This window comes from Lutra lutra, chromosome 10, assembly GCF_902655055.1.
Source record: "Lutra lutra chromosome 10, mLutLut1.2, whole genome shotgun sequence".
Taxonomy (NCBI): domain Eukaryota; kingdom Metazoa; phylum Chordata; class Mammalia; order Carnivora; family Mustelidae; genus Lutra; species Lutra lutra.
Genome location: NC_062287.1, coordinates 101598502 through 101611866, shown reverse-complemented (window position 1 = coordinate 101611866; position 13365 = coordinate 101598502). Strand labels below are relative to the sequence as shown.

General features: G+C 52.5%; 1 protein-coding gene across 4 annotated transcripts; it reads left to right on the top strand.

The window, feature by feature from the left end:
• The first annotated feature begins 8413 nt into the window (after positions 1-8413).
• Positions 8414-11905, top strand: PRG2 (proteoglycan 2, pro eosinophil major basic protein). Of its 4 annotated transcripts, XM_047692261.1 has the most exons (8): positions 8414-8506; positions 8773-8884; positions 9205-9239; positions 9455-9524; positions 10130-10449; positions 10756-10887; positions 11375-11486; positions 11746-11905. In XM_047692261.1, the coding sequence occupies exons 4-8, from the start codon at positions 9467-9469 to the stop codon at positions 11802-11804; spliced, it is 681 nt and encodes a 226-aa protein (XP_047548217.1). In that variant the 5' UTR covers positions 8414-8506; positions 8773-8884; positions 9205-9239; positions 9455-9466; the 3' UTR covers positions 11805-11905. The 4 variants fall into 4 exon arrangements, with proteins under 4 accessions (XP_047548217.1, XP_047548218.1, XP_047548219.1 ...); XM_047692262.1 differs by having other exon boundaries at positions 8481-8884; positions 9458-9524; XM_047692263.1 differs by having other exon boundaries at positions 8482-8884; positions 10163-10449.
• Positions 11906-13365: the final 1460 nt, after the last annotated feature.

Sequence of the window (13365 nt, the reverse complement as noted above, 5' to 3'; positions counted from 1 at the left end):
CAGGACCACAACTTGTGGTCGCACCAGCCACTCCCCACAGGTTTTAATTTTTTTTTTTTTCTAACATATGCTCATGGGTCCCTCAGCATTCTGTTTCCTGGGCCCAGTGTTCCCTCCCAGGCCCCAGGTGGACTCGTGTACTGGGGGCATGGGAAGGGCTCTGGGCCACTCAGGCACTGGCCAGCTGTGGGACCTCGAGGACCCCAAGCCCTGCAGCCCCTCAGTTCTTCCCCTGTAGTGGAGATGGGAAACACTGGGGAGCTTGTGGGAGGACCGGAGGGAATATGGGGAACAATGAAAGGCAGAGGCTTGGTCCAAGACCAGTCCAAGAGCCTCCAGCTCTTCCCCACACGAGCTCTGGGACTTCCGTTCATGATGCCTCAGTTTCTTCATCTGTAAAATGGGGTAGCAACAGGACTACATCATGGAGTTGTAAGGATTATGTGGGTTAATTAAAGCAGCAGGCTGTTGTCTGGCTTCTGGTGCCGCTAGTAACCTCTGTGAGTTCGGGTTGGGGGTGGCGGGGGAGGGGCGGGGGGAAGGGCAGAGTGAGGAGTGGCCCTGGATCACTCCTGGTGGGGTCAACGTGTCATTGTCTTGGTTCAGGACAGAAAACATCGTGCAAGCATTTGCCTGAGCTTGTTTCTTCCTAAAACAATACAGATTCCCTTGTATTGTGTAGAATGAGAAACTTCAGAGACAAAAAATGGACTAATTACCCAAAATCTTAAGCCAAAGTCAATGAGAAATATCAATCTTTATGTTTAGTTTTTGCTCTACCCTTTGTTTCTCCAGCAGTCAGTGCAGAAATGTCAACTACCAGGGGCAGGGCGGTGTATTCCTGCCAGAGCCCAGGGATGGCTGGGGCCAGGGGAGAGCATGGGCAGACAGACCGCCAGACGGACAGCCGTGCGCCGCCTTCCTGCCTCCTCAGGCTGGGCACCCCTGAACCAGGCACAGACTTGCTTTTGCCTGTTCCCTCTCCTGAACTGGGGTTCCAGTGCCGACCCCAGAGACTGGGGAGGACCAGTGAGGCTCCACGTGAAAAGTCCTTGGCCTTGGGACACAGTAGGTCTTCATTAAGAGCTGCTATTACTTCTTCTTATAAATGAAGAGTCATAGTAAAAGCTAAGTGCACTATATGTTTATTTATTTATTTACTTATTTGAGAGGGAGAGAGTGGGGTGGGAGGAGGGGCAGAGACAGAGGCAGCAAGAGAACCTTAAGCAGGCTCCACGCCCAGTACAGAGCCCGATGCTGGGCCCAATCTCAGGACTCTGAGATCATGACCTGAGCTGAAATCAAGAGTGGGACCCTTAACTGACGGAGCCACCCAGGTACCCCCAAATGCACTATTTGAAACAAAAATGGTTTAATTCTCCTTGTTTGGAACATGCCCTACTCAGCCGTAGTTAACGTTCATGGTTGGCGGCCAGTCCATCAGCCCTCAGCAATGCCTGCCTTACTCTCCAGCCCTTGACCTAGGACGGGCCTCCGTGGTACCAGGAGCCTGGCCCCTAGAGCTCATAGCTGCAGTCCATATGCAGCTAACATATGGATTAAAAAGAAAATTAGCATGTGTCTTCCATTGGCTGGGAACTCCATCAGGCAGGTAGTGTATCTTGTACTACCCGCTGTATCCCCGGGGGGTTTGCCGCCTATATTCCATAGGATGGGGACTCCAGAAATATCGGATAGATATGAGAGAGTGAGCGGGAGATACAGACAGGGAGAGACAGAGACAGAGACAGACAGATAGACACACACCCCCAGAGGGAGAGTCAGAAGAGAGGAAGTATGACAGAAGGAGCCCCGAGACTTTGAGACTCTATCCCCACTCACAGGGACTTGTTTGTAGAAACTGTGGGGTACCTTGAGCCAAGAGGTTTTGGAGAAGTGTGGGGTATTTCTGGGGCCGCCCTATGAATGGGGAGGGAAGGAGAGGCAGACACTGGAGTCAAGTGCTGTCCTCTTACAGCTGGCCAAAAGAGGAAGACCCATCTCGGAGGAGAGCCCGAGGCCCCCAGCTCCCCTTCCCTGGGGGGTGCTCTCCATCATTTCCAGGAGCTAACTGACAGGAGCTGCTGCTGGGATAGTGGGCGTGTGGCCAGCTTTGTGCCGAGACCAGCAAACCCGAAAGCCCATTACCCCAGGACCCATGGCCTGCCCGCCTCTCCCATCCATGTCCTCCTGCTGGGTGAGCGCTCTGGACACAGACCTCACAGGCACCCCACCTCCCACCCGAGGCCCTTCCCACCCAGTGAACCTCCGATCACAATCACCAGCTCTGTCTTTGTTCTGAGCTCTCCGCTGGGGAGAGCAAAGCTACTGTTTGGGGTTCCGGGAGCTCCTGACCTGGCTCCTCTTGGTGGGCTGTGAAGTGTCTGTCCCACACAGTGATGAGTACATGAAAGAGGCTGAGAAATCTCTCCTCGTGGATGGCGGAAGACTTAAAATTCCTTTACAAGCCACCATCATTTGCTACTACATGAAATTTGGACCATCACATCACCTTTCCAGGCCTTGCTTTCTCTCTTCCTAAAATGCAGATACGGTCCAGGATTGCTGTTTGTTGAGGACCTAGTAGTTGCCAGGCGCTTCCTGGATTCTTGAATGACCATCTTCTCGGTTAGGCGCCCCCCAAAGCCCGTGAGGCTGTCATCCCTAACTTAGCTCCCAGAGGGGCAAACGGAGAGTGTGGGACGAGGAGCCTTCTGAGGGGGGCCAGGGTCTTTTCAATTCCAGGGAACTTGTTCCCAAGCTTTCCATCTCATCACTTATCCTTCACCACCTGCCATGCACATTGGGGAACGAGTGGGGGTGCTTCGTGTGAGTCGTGTGCTGACATGGGGGACCGGGGTACAGAGGGGAAGAGTGCAGGCCCTCCACTCAAATCCTGGTTTTGATGCTTCCCTGACAATTACCCATTCGGAGCCTCAGTCCTTCTGTCCGTCATTTACAGATAACAGCGTGCCCACCTTGTAGGATTGTAGGATCGTTGATGAGAGTAAATGACAGGGAGCACATAGGGCACAGAGCCCGTGGAAAGAGCTTCCTGACTTCACTGGTGACATTGTTACTGTTACTAGAATTCCTGCCTGTGATCCCATTTTGGGGAGATGTGCCTGGCTCAGCCTGTGGCAATCTTAAACAAGAATGGCTTTCCGTCGCTCATTCACTTCACCGGCAAACATGGATAGAGCCCACAGTGCATGTCCAGGACTGTGCAGGCTCCCGAGATAGGCAGTTGGGCATGCCTTTGTGTGCTGGGGAGACAGAGCAAGACGAGAGCTGCTGGGAGATGGGATGGGGCTGGGATAGAAAGAGATGAGCCTTGACTAGGCTCCCTTCTAACTCTCCCTGGGAGAATCGGGGCAGACTTCATAGAGGAGGCAGTCCTTGGTTGAAAGGTAGGCAAAGAGGAGGGGTGGAACAGTGGTTAGGGAGGAAAGGATGCAAAATTCCAAAGAAAGAGCCAAGGATTCTTGGATGCAGAAGCATGACGCCACAGAGATCATGCGTGAGAGGGAAACAGGAGGATTTTAGATAGCTCACTTTGGTAGCCTCTGGACAAAATATTAGGGGCAGGGAAAGGTGGTAAAGCCTGGGGCAAGGAAAGTAATTTGGAGCCATTGAAATGATCCAGGTGAAAGATGGTGGGCAGTGGATTGGGAAAGCAGCAGAGGAGTGGTGCTGGGAGTTGACGAGATGCTGAAGAAAGAGATGGCCCCAGTGTCCTGGCGTGGGGATCTGGGTGCAAGGAGGTGGCTTCTCTTGGGAAACGGACCACAGGAGAGTAGTGTGTATGTGTGTGTGTGTGTGTGTGTGTGTGTGTGTGTGTGTAGGGGTGAATTCAGTCTGGCATGTGTTGAATTCGCAATGCTTGTGAGACATTCATTGGGAACTAATTAAGGAGCCATATATGTGAGTCTGTGGTGGTGGCCAGACCTGGCAAGGAGCAGGGCTGTGGTTAGAGCAGTTGGTCCATATTTGGTAGCTGGAGATGGCGCCATAGATGAGAAGAGAAGAGAAGGCACCAGGAAACCAGGTGATTGCTAATGTTTAACTTTCTAGAAGGGGAAGAGGAGACCACCAGCAGAAACTGGGAAGGAATATTGCTAAGGCAGTTTCTGAGAAGGAGGAAGAGAAGAGGTGTCATGTATGACAGGGGTCAAGTAGGAGAAGAGCTGAAGAAGGTCTGAGAGCTTGGCAGTTGGGTGGTCAGTGGGGACCATGGCAAGAGTAGTTTCTGCGGAGCAATGGGCAGGCAGAAACCAGATTACTGCGGTATAGAGGTGTAGGAGGGGGCTGAAGAACCAGCCACCAAGTCTACACCGCTTGTCGGAGGAGCATGGCTTTGGTGCAAAGCAGAGAAGCCCCTCAGGATTTGACTTCACCTAGGAAACACCAAATCATTCATATCCTGGTTCAAATTCCAGCAGTACCAGGGCACGGTTTGGTCTCTAGAAAGGCCTCCTACTCCTCTTCTGCCTCTCCTATCTTGTCTATTAGCACTTCCGAGCCCAGTTGAAGCAACACCTCTTCCAGGAAGCCCTCTCTGATTGCCTGCGGGTAGCACTGAGAATTTGTATCTTTCAGTGTGTATAAGTTCTGTCCTTCTAAGTGTCCACTCAATACAATGCCATGTTTTACTGGTGAATAGATTCATTCTGTTTGTCTAGCAGTCTTAGCTACATTAAGCTAGAGACTATCTCTGAGTATTTGGTGAATGAGCTAATGAATGAGTGAATGAACCAATAAATACACGAATGTCCCAGAACACAGAGGCTGGGTTCAGTGTTGTGCCCATGGCAGGTGGAGCTCAGAACATTAATGGGTTTATGCTCGGAACAAAACTCAGCTGGAGTTTCTCCAGGTGTAGAGTTTAAGTTGATTAATTAATGCAACATATAATTGGAAAACTTATGTGATCTGGGTAGAGTTGTAGGCAGTATATGAGAAAGACAACGTCCCTGTTCTCATGGAACTTACTTCTTCCTGAGGGAGACAGACCACAAACAAGAAACCAATACATATGGGGCGCCTGGGTGGCTCAGTGGGTTAAGCCTCTGCCTTCGGCTCAGGTCACGGTCTCAGGGTCCTGGGATCGAGCCCCACGTCGGGCTCTCTGCTCAGCGGAGAGCCTGCTTCCCTTCCTCTCTCTCTCTGCCTGCCTCTCTGCCTACTTGTGATCTCTGTCAAATAACTAAATAAAATCTTTAAAAAAAAAAAAAAGAAACCAATACATAAGCAAGATCATGTGATTTTGGCAAATGCTCAGATGGAAATACGTGGAACAATATGGAGCAAAGTAACTTGATGTGAGAGTGGGATGGGGGGGGTTTCTTTCTTTTTAAAAGATTTTATTTATTTATTTGACAGAGAGAGAGTGAGAGATCAAAAGCAGACAGGCGGGGGGGAGGGTGGGCAGCAGGCTCCCTGCCAAGCAGAGAGCCTGATGCAGAGCTCCATCCCAGGACCCTGAGATCATGACCCGAGCTGAAGGCAGAGAGGCTTAACCCTCTGAGCCACCCAGGCACTCTTTTTTTTTTTTTTTTAAAGATTTTATTTATTTATTTGACCAGGGGGTGGTTTCTTTAGAAAGAGTTCTCAAGAAGCCTTTTCTGAGGAGGTGACCTTTGAGCTGAGACAGAAGGAGCCAGTATGAAGGCCCAGCCTGGCCCAGGGAGTGGAATCCAGCATGAGAAGATCACTCCCACCACTGAGGTCGGGCAAATCGGCAAGAGCCAGACGAGCATTTGTAGGCAGTGGGCACGAGTTTGGGTTAGTTGTTAGTGCAGAAGGAAGAATCTGAACGGGGAACATGGGGACGACGGGCTCTGACGTATGTCATCAAACATGGCAGCCTGGGCTAGGGAGGCAGCAGCAGACATGGTGAGAAGTCGATGGACTGGGGAGATACTGAAGGGTGGTGAGTGGGTTGGGAGGACACAGACTGCAAAGACTTAATGTCGGTCACCTCATGGCAGGTACGCAACGTCTGGGAGAGGAGGTGCCTGGAGGGGATGGAAGGTCGTCTCTCAGTGGGAGCAGGGAGAGCAGTGAATCTGGGAAAGGGGACATCTGAGTCCAATAGGGGGCACTCGCCATGGCAGAGATGTGGAGACTAGACTGGGTCATCACCAAGGACCCCTCCAGCTCTAGCAGTCTTGGTCAGTGTCCATCACTGGGGCGTCCACACATGGAAGGGTCAGAGGGGCTGCTGTGAGGCTGATTTCACAGAGCAATGGCCCGGGTCCCTATCTCCCAGCTGCTCAGCCCTGGGACGATGTTAGGTCTTTCGCCACCGCTTATCTTATCTGCCCCAAAGGGATGTTGGCCAAGCCCAGTTATCAGGTGGTTGGTCGCCCAGAGGTCTAACTCCCGGAGGACATCACTGCTGTAGGGGCAGAGCTTGGAACTAGAAGGGACTTTCCAGCTTGTTATGGTCTAAGGGGGAGAAGGTGGGGGGATCTCTGGCCTGGGTTGAACCTCTCTTTCTCTGCCCATATTTCTTGACCTGCTGACCCCGGATTCTTTTCCAGGTAATCCTCAAGCCCATTCCTTTGGGACACTTCCCCGTGCCAACTCCCTACCACCAATTGCACTAAGTATAAATTTCCTCCTGGGAAGAAACAGGTCTTGCTGCTCGCTCCACAACATCTCATTACTCTTCTATGCTGTATGACAAACTGACACAAATTTAGCAACATTTGTAGCTTGTGAGGCAGGGAGAGAATGTGTGTGTCAGAAGGCCCTAAGTGGGTTCAGGTCAACCTAACTTATGTCCTTGGCACCAGATGTAGACATTGGTCTCTTGAGAGTTTGATTAATGTGGGTCAGTCCCAGGGACCTGGATCACTTCTAGACCTGTTCACAGGAGCAGCTGTCATTGACTGAGCAGTGACGGCATGCCAGGTCCTGGGCTAACATCTGTCTCAGCCAGGGTTCTGGGGCACGCAGATGAACCTCTCCCCACCAGATATAGAGCAGAAAAATGAATTTATTGAAAGGAAATGAGGTAGTTCAATAAAATTGCAGGAAGAGAACCAGGGGCCAAAACCAGGCCTTAGGAGGCCTGGGGAGGCCCTGGCTGCCACTGCTGTTGTGATTCAGACCCTGTGGCTGGCAGCGTAGGGCCTGGACCCTGGATCCCTGCTCTGGCATCATGGACACTGCCACCCCAGGAACTGGGTCTACACCACTGGATCAGCCAGGAGAGGTCTTCTTGGCCTCTATTTCTCTGTCATGAGCTCTGGAGGACAAGTCTTGACTGGATGCTTCCATTCGATGGAGTCCCAGTCATATGCCTGAACTGCAAGGGAGGCTAGGAATCTATTTGGCACTTTCTTTTCAAGAATGAGAGGCCCGCCCTCCACCAAGATTCCCAGAGGTGGAATTCTAGAAACCAGAAAGCAGAGAGGGGGCTGGTCGGCCCACAGCAAGTCCGCCACAAACACACTCTCATTTGTTCCTTCTGATGACCCAGGGAGGTAGGGATAGTTGTCCCCACTTTATAAACAATGATAATGAGGTACAGAGAGGTTAAGGAACCTGCCTAGGGTCACATAGCTATGAAGTGGCAGACACTAGGTTCCAGCTTGGACTCTCTGACTGCCGAATCCACACACTCAGCCACTGCTCTCACCCCCCAGTGGATGTTGATGAAATGGAATTTCTAGGGCTGCTAACCTGGATTGTGGGGCCTAAAGGAGAGACTTCCCTCCGGGTTGGGGTGCCTGAGAGCAGCTGGCCTCCAAGAATTAGCCCTATCCTGTCTGATCGCAGTAGCTTTGTCCAACAGACGGAATGGCCCTTCGGGGGGCCTGGGGCTGGGGGTGAGCGAATGCAGCTTTCGAAGCTTCCTGTCTCTTTTGTTTTTGAGTCATGTCCTTGATTCCTGCATTCTGTCTCCTTCAGCCAGTAGGCGTGGGGGGAAAGGGTCTCTCCATTCTTTGGCTCAAGATGGGATGTACTTGGGGTGCGTGGGAGGCTCAGTTGGTTGAACAACAGACAGGTTCTTGATTTCTGCTCCAGTTGTGATCTCTGGGTCATGGGATCGAGTCCTGTGTTTAGGCTCCGTGCTGCGCAGCAATCTGTTTCTATCCCTCTTTGCCTCTGCCTCTGCCCCTCCTTCCACTCACGCTCTCTCTTTCTCTCTCTCTGTCTCTCTCAAGTAAATAAATAAATCTTAAAAAAAAAAATGGGATGTACTCTGTTTTCCCCACCCTCTTCCAATGAGTACTCTGTTAACTTTAGTTAAGCGAGAAAGAATACTGTCCTGTGCTGATGCCAAGGTCATTTCGTCACCACACCTTTGCTCACACCCGGAACGCCCTGTTTCCCTCCCTTCTGTTCACCGCCTATCCATTCAGAGGAGAGCCAGCTCCTTGTTCTCGTGGAGACTTCTGTTTTTACAAATGGGAAAGCAATACGCAACTTTGTAAAAAGTGTTCTTACTTACAGGTGCTTTTATTTCCAAAGAGTGAAAATGAGCAAGTGATAGGTATGCCTTTAATCTTAATAGATTTATTTCCCAAATGCCTGTGGCAGTCCGCGGTCCCATTAGTGAAGCAGAGGGGCTGTGTCTTCTGGAAAAGCTCCCTGGGAGATTCTGAAGTGCGCCCCAGGACAAGAACCACCGGTTCCAGGCAGGCCCGGAACGGCCCTCAGGCTCCCGAAAGGGGTGTCAGGAGAGAATCTGGAAGCAGATGAGTGGGCTCTCCAGGGAAGTGAGGAAACACTTCTTATCAGCCCTCCCATTTCCTTCAGGCTGGGGAAACCCTCCTTTCTCTGGGGAACTTCCTCTGAGACCCCTCTATAAAATGTCAAAGGAGAGTCTGAGCTTTGTGAACCCCGCAGGAGCAGGAAGACCTCTGGGCAGGTTAGTGCTTTCCCTCTCGCGGCGGAGCTGATTTCAGGGGGGTATGTGTTCACCCTCCGGGGAGGGTTCTGGCCCAGGCCGAGAGCTTCTGGAGGGCTGGCTGGGACTACGTGTGGCTTTCAGGGGTCGGCAGGGGCAAGACTTCTCATCCCTGCCTTTCATACTCCTTCTGAGGCCTCCTCGGCTGTAAAGGCAGAGCGTGGAGGACGTGGGAGTGTGTTTGGCTTTCAGAGCGGTGTGGCGGGGACGCGCTAGCCAAGCACCGTTCATTCCTGGGAAGGCCGACAGTCATTGATTCTTGGTTCTCTCTCATTTCACAGACTCTGAGGGGCCCGTTCAGTACAAACCAATAAAGGTAATATTCCCTTTGTCACATGCAGGCTCACAGGAAAGCCAACCTCGGCTGCCTGTCGTGGTCTGCCTCACTCCATTCAGAAAGGGTCCCCGCATCCTGGAGTTTCAGGGGCTTCTTGTCATACCTTCTCTTTCTCCACCCCACTCCCAAGGGGTGTGTGTGTGTGTGTGTGTGTGTGTGTGTGTGTGTGTGACAAGCTGTGTTCTTCATTGCAGAAGAAAGCCGAGATGAAAGTCCCCCTGCTTCTGGCTCTTCTACTGGGGACAGTTTCAACTCTCCATCTGGGTAAGTCTCCTTGTCCTTCAGTCTCGCTCCACTTTGTTCCTTTCTAGAGTAGATGGGGTCACAGCCACAGAACCACCTCCTTCGGTGGCCCTGCCCTACACCAGGATCTTTGCACACCTGGAGGAGCAGAGGCTCTACAGCCAGGAGCCTAAGGGGCTCCTCAGGGCATTTCTGTTGTGACATTTTTGATTTTGATTTTGATTTTTGATTTTGACCTCTCTGCCCAGTACCAATGACAAATATAATAATAGCTTCCTTCTACCTTGAGCTCACTGAGTGTGTCATGCTAAAGCATTTTCTATGCATTATCTCCTTTAAACATCACAGCATCCCCATGAGGTACGTAATATTGTGTACCCATACTGCAAACGGAAAAATAAAGCTAATAGGGGATGGAACCAGTACCCAAACCTACAGCTGTCTGAATCTGAGTCCTTGCTCTTAACACCATGACCTCTTATGGGAGAATGGGGAGGGGGAGGCTCCTCCTGTTGGCTGTGTTCCAGGCTTTACCGCCCCCAGGGTCGAGGCAGGTGCTGTCCGTGGTGCTGGGGAAGAACAGGGGTAGGTGTGAAGAAGGGACACTTGGTCTTTCTCCCTGCCAGGGACTCAGACGTCTAACTCTGAGAGCTTCATAGGGGATGAGGCCGTGCCTCAGGATGGGGAGATGCCAGAAAACGAGGCAAAGGAGGCCCCTCCAGGGGAGCTGACGCTGCTCAGGGAAGATGAGGAGGAGTACTCTGGAAGTGAAGATGCCCCTGAGGAGGAGGGGTCTGTAGAGTCTGCCCCCGCCCTGGATGCAGAGGACGAGGAATTTCAGTGCCCTAAAGAGGAGGACACAGTGAGCCTGGAGGACAGCCCTGGGTGCAAGAACTGTCCCCGATTCCTCCTGGTGAGGAGGGTGAGGAGATTTTATTCAGCCCAGGTGAGTGGTCTGGGGCTGAAGCTGAGGCCTGTGGAGGGGTGGGGACAGATGCCTCCGCATCCGCATCCGCATCCGCATCCGCCTCACTGAAGAGCCTGGGGGTGTCAGCAGGGTCTGGGGCCTGCCCAGGTGTCAGGGTAAGAGGGGAGCGGCCCGAGGAGACAGATCTCCAGCCTTCAAATGGCCATGGAGGTGGGCATGGGGGTGGAGAGGATGGATTTTGGAGATTTGGAGACCCAGGGTTCAGGTTGCATGAATTCCTTTGAGGGGGTCACTCCATCCTTTCTCCTTTCTCCTGTCCCACAGTTTATTTGCCGGAGATGCTACAGGGGCAACCTCATCTCTATCCACAACATCTACTTCAATCGCCGACTCCAGCGTTCAGTCAGCAGGCTCAACCAGGGCCAAGTCTGGATCGGAGGCAGGATCGTAGGCTGTGTAAGAGGGGTCCGGGCTTTAAGTGGGGAGCACTCCTGACCTCAACCAGTGCTCACCTTGCTGCAGCTCTGTCTGTGCTTCCCCTTTGATCCTCCAAAGAACTGGGGACAGACAGACAGCTGGGGTGAGATACCCAGGAGGCTGCCTAGGCACTGGGAGGAACCAAGGATTCAGAGTGAGGAGGTTTGGGTCCAAATTCTGCTTAGCCTCTGTCTGTCTGTCTGTCTGTCTGTGTGACTTGGGTGAGACAGTCAGCCTGGTTCTGCATCTCTGGAATGGGTTTGGGCCAGAAGGATGAGTGCATCACTGCCATGCATAGAATGTGATGGTGATGATCACTGTGGGTCAGCATTGCAGCTGACCAGGACAGTGTCCATCAGGGCCCAGCAGTCGAGGGAAAATGTAGGCTTGGACAGTTCCAGCTCTACCTATCTGCTCTTCCTTCGCGCTCGCCTTCGCCCACGTCTTCTGCTCTTGCCTCCTCCAGGGTCGCTGGAAGCGCTTTTGCTGGATGGATGGCAGTCGCTGGGACTTTGGATACTGGGCTGTTGGCCAGCCCCGAGCCAGGGGTGGCAGATGTGTGGCCCTGTGTACCCAAGGTGAAGTGGGAGTAGGGATGAAGGATGGGGAGGCCGGGGTCAATGGGGGGTTTGAGGGGGTGGGCGCAGTGGTGGGATGGGAGGGGCTCAGAGAAGCGGTGCTGGGAGGGGCCTGTGCCTGGGGCGGGGGGCCTGCTGAGTCTTCGGACTCCCTCTCTAAGGAGTCAGGAGTGGGGCAGGGTGGTAGGGGGGAGGCCCTCTTGGGGCAGAGTCAGGGGAAACCAGAGGCTGAAGGCCCCTTCTGGTTCTGCCTTCACAGGAGGTCACTGGCGTCGCACTCATTGCCGCAGGCACCTCCCCTTCATCTGTTCCTACTGAGGGAGACCGAGCCAGGAGTCCGGAGCCACCCACTCCCGGGAAGCTGCCTCCCCTCCCCTGCCTGCTGCCCCTGTGTCCAGCCCCCAGCAATAAAACTGCTTTCCTGAAACTGACTTCTTTTTCCTCCGGTCACTGATTCTCTCTGCTTAGCTCCACCCATGAACTTTCTGCCCTCCCCACTCCATTGTCTCTCATAGCAAGGCGGCTGGAGCATGGGGTGGGGTCCGCGGGGTCTTCCTGAAGATGGAAGAAAGGGCTCAGGGAGCTCTTCATACGACTTCTGATTACTGACAGGTGCACAGCAGGTGCTGTCGGGACCCCACCTGTCTTCTTCATTCCAGCTGGACTCACTCTCCCAGTCCTGTGCTGGCATCTCCAACGCAGGGACCTTTCCTCCTCCCCACAGAGTGCAGTTGCCTTAATGGGCCAGGGAATTAACATGTCCCTGGGAACAGTCCACAACAGGCAGGAGTGGAAGTATGAGTGTCCCAGTCTCTTGCCCTTCAAATGGACTAATTCTAAGGCATGTATTGGGTACTGTTTCCTAGGGTTTCCCAGGGGGATCAACTGCCAGTTACCCGAGGAGGCAGTTGGCTTTGTAACGCACATGTTATTGGCTGTCTCCCGTGGTCCATCTGAATTGTCCTCTTCCTTACAAGTGTCCTTGTGCCTCCCAAATAAGCCACTTGCACTCAAATCCTTGTCTCAGGACCTGTTTCTGGGGAAACCCAATATAAGACAGCATGCTGTAGGTCCAACTCTCTATAAGACCTGGGAAGACCCGGCTTCCAGCCATTCGGGAACATACAGTTGTTTATGATAGAAGCACAACAACGTCTACTAATTGTTACTACTTACTGCACACCTGTGAAGTACCCCCTGCTGACATTGTGTGACCGATAATTATTACCCCGTTGCACAAAACCAGACTCAGAGAAGTTACGGGCCTATGCAAAGACAGACCCAAGGCAGAACCTCTAAATGAGGCCAGTGTTGTGACTCAGCCCTCTGTTACGGTTGAATGTTCTTTCAACCATTAGGATCCTGTGGCTGGTAGCTCTGATTGCTTCTAGAACACGGTCGCCTAGGGATGGAGCACCATGGAGAGGCAGGACACACTCCCTTACCCTTGAGTTCATCTTGGGACATAGGACTCCAACCCAGCTGGACAGGGGGAGTCCCAGTCGGAGGCGGGGAAGGAAAGCATTCCAAATCCTTACTCCACCAAGGAGGTTAGCAGAAAATAAGAAGTCAATGCCCTAAAGTGACTTTTCCTCCAGGACTCTTCAAATACATAGAATTACAGGTGGCTTCAGATTCCCAGAGGCAAATCAGGAACCTGAATTTTTCGAGTGTGGCCCAGATTGGGGAAGCTGCCTGCTCAAGCTTGCACGGTTAGTTGAGAAAGACAGAAATCAGACTGCAGCCCATTATAGCTGCTGTTCTGTGACAGTCTGCTGACTTCAAAGATGGTGGAATTCTGGAACACTCTTCTGGGTTCAGCCTGGGGCTGTGTGTCACAGAGGATGTCGCTGAAGTAGACCTTTCACTTCTTGTCCTC